Source organism: Danio rerio, chromosome 18 (genome assembly GCF_052040795.2).
Source record: "Danio rerio strain M-AB ecotype USA chromosome 18, GRCz13ab, whole genome shotgun sequence".
Taxonomy (NCBI): domain Eukaryota; kingdom Metazoa; phylum Chordata; class Actinopteri; order Cypriniformes; family Danionidae; genus Danio; species Danio rerio.
The window spans coordinates 32172124-32181873 of NC_141038.1; the positions used below are offsets into that span (position 1 = coordinate 32172124).

Below are 9750 nucleotides of genomic sequence, written 5' to 3' on the forward strand. Positions count from 1 at the left end.
TTTTCCCCCTGGTGGCACTCTACAGTTTACTTCATAGTCATATAATACAATTTAAGGTAGGAACAGCAATGGATGGTTCAAGCCTCATGTGGACTGTGCGAAAGCAGCATTTCGGTCGACTTAAGGCTGGTTTTTACTTCTACGTCGAGTGATCGATATGACCCATGTGGCATGCCTTGCACGTTGCTGTGCATTTATACTTCTGTGTGCCGTTTGCTACCTTAATGTACAAGTAGCTAAAACTCGCTCATTCTGAGACGGGAACCGGTAGACATGCAACAAATTTAATCATAAGGTAAACACAAAACAGAACTTTCTGCCTGGAGCTTCTTCACAGGACTCTACACTTGTAAACACATGCTAAACTGCCCACACTCATCAGTGCTACCAAGCCGACCAATCACAGAGCTTTTGCTGCACGTCGTTGTGACATGTAGTTAAATTTTTTGAAAGGTGTGCTTCAGTGTCAGTCATGGTGAGGGCGAAGGCTGTGCGTTTGACGCAGAAGCATAAATCAGTCTTTGGAGATGTCGACAGCACACAACCAAAACTACCGCTAATGTCTTGTTCTTTTACTTTGTTTTAGATAACGAGAGGGTTGAGGAGTTGTTGCAGGCCATAAAACAGAAGAGTGTGACTCTAGACACCATCAGACACAACCCTCACCCGCTTTGCAGAAGTCCTGCAGCCCATAGCTCAGGTTAGTTTGCATTGCTCTTCATCATGTGAATGCATGTACATTTGTTTGTCCCTCCAGTGACTTGTGTTTTCAGCACACTTTCTGGTTTATCTTAAGTAATACAATGCTTGGCAACTTACTAACTTACTAGAACTACACCAGCATTCTACCACTATTCTGCTTCTTGCCTGATATATTGAATATGTTCTACAAAAATGAAATATTGTCATATCCTTACCTTTTTTATCCTTGTACAATCTATATTGTATAGAGTGCTATAGAAATGAAGGTGGCTTGACTTAGTAGCTGATGGTAACACATGTTTTGCTTTCTCAGCTAATTGTCATGACACATACTGAACCTGTCATTAAAATTGTTTTTTGCAGACCAGTCATCTCAGTCTCCAGTCCAGTCTGAAGAACTGCTGAATGGATGGCCGCTCAGTCCATCGCCGTCTGTGTCTATTCCACAGCCTTCAGCAGACCCTCTCTCCATCTCAGATCAGCACAGACCTCTCTCAGACCCCCCGAAACCTAAAGACTCTTCCTTGCCTCCTGCATTACCTGACAAATGTCGAGCCAATGACAGCCTCCCGGGCAAGAGCTCCAGTCTGCTGAATAGTCTCCGACAGCCCCCATTTGCTAAAGAAAGTTCTGTCAGTGTCAACGGAAAGACTAAACCCTGGGAGAACTTCATTGCTGAGGAGTTTGCCCAGCAGTTCCATGAATCTGTACTGCAGTCCACACAAAAAGCACTGCAGAAGAGTAAAGGTAGTCAACAGCTCCGATTCTTATTGCTTGCATACATATATCAATATTTTTCTAACTTAAACTGGAAATTATACAAACTGCCTGAAGCCGTGTTAATTTCATCAGTGGATATAAAGGTGGAAAATTGTTGTTTTTGTTTATAGCCTGACAAACAAACCGTTCCTCTGCTCTAGTAGTGTGACTGAAAACTATGAATGTGTGAGCTCATTAGTGGTTCACAATTCCAGTCCTCAGTACACTCTGCCTTGCATATTTTGTATAGGTGCGTCCCAAATCGCATGCTTATGCACTATTCTTTGCCATTTTTTTGTATAAATAGTGTAAGTACACACTGAAAACTCTAAAAAGAATAAGTGCACTTTAAATACCCGGATAATGCTCTTATTCAACTGTTAAAATGAAATATGGAATGTTGGACACTTCACGCAGTTAACGGCCGCTGCTTTGCTCATGGTTCTCGTGAAGCTTTTGGTCCCTGATGTTGGATAACTTTATTTATTTTGGATTTTGAAAGCAGTATTCTCCTACGAGAGTTATTATACCACCTCCCAATGGTGAATGCAATTATACTCATGGCAGATATTATTTCGGATTTTGTTTATTTATTTCACAAATTTGGCAACTGTCAAACGTCATCTGGGAAACGGTTTGAATTTCCGCTTAGAAAAAAAACTGTTCTATTTGGGTCGACACTTCATACATATACTATGCTGCTGAGTGTGTAGGTGCATAATGTATAGTGTGCCATTTGGGATACAGCTTATGTCTCTTTTCCTTAACACACAGGCATCAGTTTATGGATCTCTCTGTTAACAAGCTGATGATCTGATGTGAGGTGTGTTAAGTAAGGAAACATACAGAATGTGCTGGGCAGGGGGTTAGGAACAACTGATGTAATGAATGAACAGTGAATTATTGTTGACAGAAAAGGCACGAATAAAATGTAGTCAGGATAAAAACTAGCTAACATTCATTTTTGTTATAATCCACTGCTATCCATTGTTTTCTTAGATGAATGTATCAGAGTGCAGGTATTCAGTCACGTTACTTACTGTCGGGTTTCTGTTTGTCAAGCCATTTTTCTTGATAAAATGTAGCATTATTGAAATGTAACAGATGTGCCAATACAGGTTGCTTGGCACAAAATGGTGCACAAGATTAGTTCTGTTTTAGAAAATACAAGTAAATATATTTTGAATAAGGTTTTAGCGACTCCGCTTATATAATCATAACTGTCATTGCTAATAGACTTACTGACATAATGCAGTTGCCCTTTTGACATGTTCGAGTTCTGGCTTATGAACCTTTCCCAATCAAGCCCACCCTTTTTTTCTCCAACTTTGCTTCCTGTTTAAAAAGCGACCTATCTCGGCAAAAAACACCAAATAATGCATCTTTGAAAAATATAGTCATAAATGTAGATTTAGCAACCATGCTCAGCAACTAATAGTTTTACATTTGACAAGAGTCCAAAAAAGTTCCAGATATTGATAAATAATTTTACGACAGCTGTTTTAACGGTAACTTATGATTGAATTGCCTCTTATTACAGTTTTTAAATGGTTTGACAAAAAACAGGAAATTTTCATAGGCCAATAACATGACCACATTGAAATGGTATATTGGATCTAAATCAGGGTATATACAGAAATCAGACTTTTAAGACTCTGTCCATAAATGTTAAGAAGGGTTTTACCCGGTAACTTTGTTAACATTTTAATGTACAGTATATTTACTAAATACTGGTTGTAAGAAACTAAACAAAAACATTATTCATATACTGAATAAAAATGCTAATACACAAGATGGCGTCTACAGAACTGCAGGAATAACATTGTTGTCTTTGTTACAGCAGTAAACAAAGCAGTGCGATGTCAAATCTAGCAGGATTTTAATATTCAGATAAAATCAGGCAAACTTTAGCATACTGCTATACATTGTAGAATCAAACATGATACAAAAATGAATATCTTGTAGAAAAGCATTTAAGACTTTTTAATACGTTTCCTAAATCTCTCTAAATTAAATTGTCAACATTTAAAACTTTTTAAGACCCCGTGAACACCCTGTAAATGTCTCCTCTTTTATCAGGTGGTGCATTGGTCGTATTGGAACAAAACCATGCGGTGGACTCATCCGTGCATTATAACATTCCTGAGCTCCAGAGCACACCAGGCCGCTCCAAACCCCACCCACACCCTCCCTCATCTCAGCCCAACGGACAGCACTGCCCCCCACAGCCCTCTCGTCAAGAGCTTTCTGCAGAGGAATCTGAGGAAGAAGAAGAGGAAGACGACACTGAGGAGGATGAGCCCTCGACGTCCAGATGGCAGGGCATTGAAGCCATCTTTGAAGCTTATCAAGAGTATGCAGAAGGTACGACGTGTGGTCTATCTGCTTCTGTTGCATTTCATAGTTCTGAAAAACAACATGTATAGTATACAGTAGGAGCTGCTCCACACACACCTAAATTGTGTTGTGCTGGTGTATGTGATGTCAGGAGGCTTCTTGACACAGCTGTTTATCACAAGGAAACTGCATATGGAGGTCCCTGCATTTGGCAATACAGGACACTATCTCAGGCTTACCTCTTTCTCTTTCTGTCTCCAGAGCAAAGCATTGAACGCCAGGTTCTTCACAGTCAGTGCAGACGACTGGAAGCACATCACTATAATCTCAGTCTAACCGCTGAACAGCTCTCACACTCAATGGGGGTAAGGAACACATACACACTCTTAGACCTTGGTATTAGGGGCTGTTTATAGCTGGTCACTTCAGGTCTTTCCTCTGATTAGATAACTGTCTGATTTGGGAAAGCGGGTTCATTTACATTTCATTTGGCTACACAAAAGTGTCTCTGCTAAACAGATATGAGATTCCGATAATCAAATTCTGTGTTCTGTTCAAATTCACTTAGTTTATGTCGATTAAAGTCAGAAATGAGTTGTATATATTAATCCACACACAGTTGAAGTCAAAATTATTATTCCCCCTTTGAATTTTTTTCTTTTTTAAATATTTTCCAAATGATGTTTAACAGAGCAAAGAGATTTTCACTGTATGTCTAATAATATTTTTTCTTCTGGAGAAAGTCTTATTTGTTTTATTTCGGCTAGAATAAAAGCAGTTTTTAAATTTTTAAACACCATTTTAAGGTCAAAATTATTAGCCCCTTTAAGCTATATTTGTTTTCGATAGTCCACAGAACAAACCATCATTTTACAATAACTTGCCTAATTACCCTAACCTGTCTAGTTAACCTAATTAACCTAGTTAAGCCTTTAAATGTCACATTAAGCTGTAAGTTCAAGAAGTGTCTTGAAAAATATCTTGTCAAATATTATTTACTGTCGTCATAGTAAAGATAAAATAAATCAGTTATTAGAAAATAGTTATTAAAACTATATTTAGAAATGTGTTGAACAAATCTTCTTTCTGTTAAACAGAAATTGGGGGAAAAAATAAACAGTGGGGCGAATAATTCTGACTTCAACTGTACAACTGATTTCATATGTAGTCTATAGGAGGCTTTATACTTCATTTTTGATCCTGTGAAATATCTTTGAGTACAAGACACGATACAAAAACTGTATACTCTCACGAAAACAAAACAATGTACTTTTCTAAATGAAAGAACAGCTATATTTTTGACTATTTTCCCCTCTCTATTCACAAAGATAGTCTACTCCAAGTGTGATGCATCTTTCTGTTCTTAATGCTTGTATTTCATATTAATTTAATATTCAGATTTTATCATTTAATGGTAATAAACTGCTCAAAAACAGAATAAAATGGGAAAAAACTATCCCACAGTGGCATCTGTGATGTTGCGTGGTTGGTTGCATATATAGGCTATATGTTGTCATATATATGTTGTCGTTTATATGTCTTATCTTTTGAGAGGAGAATGTCGTTTCAATCACTCATTTAGACCTGTCCAGTTATGTCAGGAATGCGTCTCAGATCAGATTTATATCTGTCTCAAATGTGTTTGGGAGAGTATTTACACTTCCTCTTTTCACAATCGAATATCTATTCAATTCGAATAAATGCATGAAGTGACCAGGGCTGCATCTGAAATCGCATACTTCCATACCATATGGCAGGGGCGCCTGACGGATTTTATTCATAGGTACGCACATATCCAGCACCACCCCATCATCCCTTATTCTTATCTCAAAAAACACTGACGCTTGCTGTCAAAGGCTATTTTAAGGGCATTGCCCCGATTGAAACCCAAAATGAAAGCACATCATTGTATCATAATTTAATATATTTTTGTTGGTCAATAATAACAAATAACATCTGAGGTGAAGTGCTTCAATACCTCAAATTTTTTGGAAAAGTGAGAGAATTCAGAAACTCGTTGTGAAAATGAAGATGTCTGCTTATTTGTGCCAGATTAAATGTTTAAAACACCTTGAATGATACAGCAGTTCCATGCGAGAATGCTGCGCAGTTCCCCTGGCTCAGGTGCTGATGAACCTGCTGTCCCGTGTGGGGAAGCAATATTTGTCTTATTAGTTTTAGGCCTTTTTGCAAATGTCTCAATTATATTTAGCTGTATTAAAAAGAGTTAACTCATTTTGAACCTTGTTTTAAACAATAGCTCTCTGACTTGCAATTTTCAGTTTGCAGAAAAACCAGCAGCAAATCTAAAGCCAATAGATTTCTTTTTACCCATCTCCAAGCCATGCAAATACATACACACTTTAAAACGCACACCTTTATTTATTCTTATTCTTTCTTGCTTCATCAATATATGGTAGTGTATACTGTTTAATAATCAAGTAGTTATGTAAAAATAAATAAATAAATAAGCTGCATTAATTTGCGCCCTCTCATGGTAGGTATGCATAGTGCATACAGACGTACGGCTAGATACCGTACCCAGATGCCCTACTTCCGGCGAGATTTTAAAGTGCACATTGGATGGCCGCTACGCTATCCCATGATGCCCCATGAGAGAATTCATGCATGGGAGTGAAGCGAAATAACTCACACGGGTAGGTCACTTGATTATGACAAAATGGTGGATGTTGTACATCCGAGTTCCAATCATACTGTTCACATTCATACTATATAGAACATACTCTTCTAACGGCCGAGTAGCACTGTTAAATTCAAATGCAGCACCTATTGAGTATTAGCCGGTTTCAGAAGCAGCCCAGGTGTAAACAGCCCCTAAGAATTGCTCACCTGTGATCACCAGTGTTCGTGAGATGTTAGGCAGCTTTCAAGCAGGTGGGAATGAATGTGAATGACAAGCAGTTGTTGTTGTGATGCTCATTGTGTCGATGTGCATTGTGTCTGTAGGAGCTGATGGCTCAGAAGCAGAAGCTGGCAGCAGAGAGGGAGAACCTGCAGGCAGAACTGGAGCACTTTAAAAAGTGTTTGACGCTGCCACAGAGCCCCTGGTCTAGGGCTCACTTTAAGGGCTACCCACCCAGGTGACACCCTATGGGACCACTGACCACCACCCCCCAATGTCCCTTCCAAACCCCCAACACCCAGACTCATACTCCATCCTAGAGATGGTGAGGAACAGTAGATCTGGCCATTGAGTTTTTCCTCCCTCTGACGCCCTCCTGTGGGAAAAACCATGCATGAGCACGTCAAAGCCTCCCAATGCATCCATCTCACAAAGACAACAGCCATAGCGCATCACAGCGAGAGGAAGAACGCCAGTCAAAACACACATCCACACACCTGCAATCTTCTTTACCATGGAGGTCATGCCTAGAAATGCACTTAAAGACATGAAAGGAAAAAAAACCTGAAGAACTGTCTGTGTTCTGACAGACTCTTTTAAATCTTGGGAAGGAAAACGCATCAGATGGATTAAAAAAAAGAAAGAAAATTTTTATTTCAAGATTTAGAATAAAGTTTTTTAAAGAGGTGCTTCAGCATTGTATTGTAAATAATTTCAAAACAAGAAAAAAGAATTTTGTATGTTTTTAATTACTTAAAAGCGTCGTTCTTTGGAAGAAGAAGAAAAAAAAGCCTGCCATTTTGTTTTCTAATATATTCATGTTTTGGGGGGCGTGAAGCAAAAGGTTCACTTTCAGCGTTTGCTCTGCTGCTGGTCAGATTAACTTTTTCAGGACTCGTGGAGTGATGACATCACTTCCTTTCTGCCTGAATTACAGTAGCAATGACACGGGACCTACCGCCAACACTTTTCTTCTTATCCCATAAGGCCATGTAATCATTGGATAACTTTAGCCCTGCATTCTGATGACATATATGTGTTTGTGACACAGGAAATCTCTACGTGATCACCTGTCTCTCAACGTTCTGGACTGCTACACGAGTTGTTTTAGTGGCGAAGCAGCATGCAGCCTCTTTGCTTTTCCGATTCCTGCATTCAGTTAAAGGGGCGCTTAATCCAAAATCTGCGTCAGAGGAATTGACATGCTCAAAAAGTAAATCCTAAGAAAAAAATACAATTCGTTTGATAAACAAAACAGTTTTGCCATTGACAATTAATGTGCCAAAGTCTGAGGTGGTGGCATGCCAAAAACAGAAACAAGTCAAGAAACAAGAATTGAGTCAGTCCTGCTGTCAGACACAATTGGAAACCATCCAAAGAAATCTGCCTCTCTGAACACGTTCTTGTTTGCCAAGTTATTTTTTTTATATAATACCCATGGCTAATCAATCACATTTTCTCATCCCACAAGTCACTGACGAAAATCATCAATATGGGCCTTAACATGTATGAACTCTGACTGCCTGTAATAGCTTTTCTTTTCTACCTTTTTGTACTGTTCTGTTAGATGTAGAAGCTGGAATGACACACCTGTTTGTTTCCTGGCACTTACCCCTACCCTTCATATGTGTGTATGGCACAGCACGCAGTTACAAATCAACCACACACACACACACACTCGCGCTATTTCTGATCTGAATTCACTGCAAGGGTGAAACATCTCGAATGCATCTTCATGAAGCACAGGTGAGGTGTTTGCTTGCACTGTTGTTTATTTCAGCCATGCGGACCCCGAGCAGGTGTGCCATCAGTTTGATCATTGTGTGTGTAAATCTGCATCACATGAAGTACTACCACTGCCCAACACACACACACACACACACACGCATATATACACTCGCCCTGAAACTCAGTGGAGGACGTTAGATGCTGTGAAACCATGTTTTTGTTTTTCTATTTTCTTCTTTTTTTTTTATGTACTTGTTTGAATCCATTGTAATGTAATATATTCTTTGTTGAGTGTAGTAATTAGGTATTTATGGATATATTGCTGTAATTTCAGACAAAAAATTAAATATTTCAAAAATGTCTTTGCCACTCTGAGATTTCTTCATTATTTAATATACTGTATCTATGTACAGTTCATGTTATAAAAGCTGTACTGTATTGCTTGTACAAGAGACAGTTGAATTATATGCACAAAGAACTTATTCAAGTATAATCATTGACCAGTGGACTTAAAAAGCTCAACACGTAAAAACAAACTATACCAGTTCTTGATCTTTCATGACCAAATATGAATATTCTAAACACTGCTCAGTGTTTAAACGTGAATACACTTCCTGTACACAAAAGAACCCTCTAATATTTCTAATATTTCATTGGACTGCCTTTCACTTTTATTACAAGATATATTTGGCGTTGTGCCATGGCATTCTTTTAATACGCTTCCACAAAGTCACATTTACTCCTGTCCAGAGTTTTATTCATTTTGATTTTGTATTGTACAGATGATGGAAGAGTCGGAACTGCAGTGCATGTCACAAATATTCTCAATAAGGTTAGGGTCTGGATGCTGTGGAGGCCAATCCATGTTTAACAATGGTGTCTCCCTGAACTATCTTCAACAATTCGAGCCCAATAAATCCTGGCATCATCTCGGAAAATACCCATGTCAGCAGGAAAAAGAAAAAAAAAATCAATTTATGTAATAACCTGGTCATTCAGTATATTCAGGTAGTCAGCTGACCTCATTATTTGAGCACATGACACTGAAACTGAAACATACTGACCAACTGCAGCATCCACATCACACAGGCTTTAATGATAGATGATAGGCATGATGAAAACATAACCTCGTCCTCATCTCGATTCATCTTGATGTGCCCATCATTCTGGAACAGGGTTAATCAGGCCTCTTCTTCCCATTTCTACGCTTCTTAGCAAAGTAAAATATTTCACTTCAGATTCCCACAATTCATGAAATTTGGAATTTTAAAAGGCCTATTTCTGCTGTTGAAAGTGAGGGTAGTTTATGGGGTTTTATGTCCAAGTCATGGATTTTTCTTGTTTTTAATTCTACTTTACAC

The 9750-nt window shown here is 38.6% G+C and overlaps 1 protein-coding gene across 13 annotated transcripts in view; it reads left to right on the forward strand.

Annotated features, from left to right (window-relative positions):
* Positions 1–8749, forward strand: part of gse1b (Gse1 coiled-coil protein b) — a 321715-nt gene extending 312966 nt beyond the window's left edge. For 10 of the 13 annotated variants that reach the window (XM_087292421.1, XM_087292422.1, NM_001430859.1 and 7 more), the window contains 5 exons: positions 587–700; positions 1066–1449; positions 3541–3825; positions 4060–4163; positions 6766–8749. In XM_087292421.1, the coding sequence (XP_087148547.1) occupies positions 587–700; positions 1066–1449; positions 3541–3825; positions 4060–4163; positions 6766–6903 (1025 nt within the window). In that variant the 3' untranslated portion in view covers positions 6904–8749. Of the gene's footprint in view, positions 1–586; positions 701–1065; positions 1450–3540; positions 3826–4059; positions 4344–4382 lie in introns of all 13 variants that reach the window. The other 3 variants (XR_015514392.1, XR_015514391.1, NM_001080807.1) reach the window with 3 other exon arrangements.
* The last annotated feature ends 1001 nt before the right edge of the window (positions 8750–9750 follow it).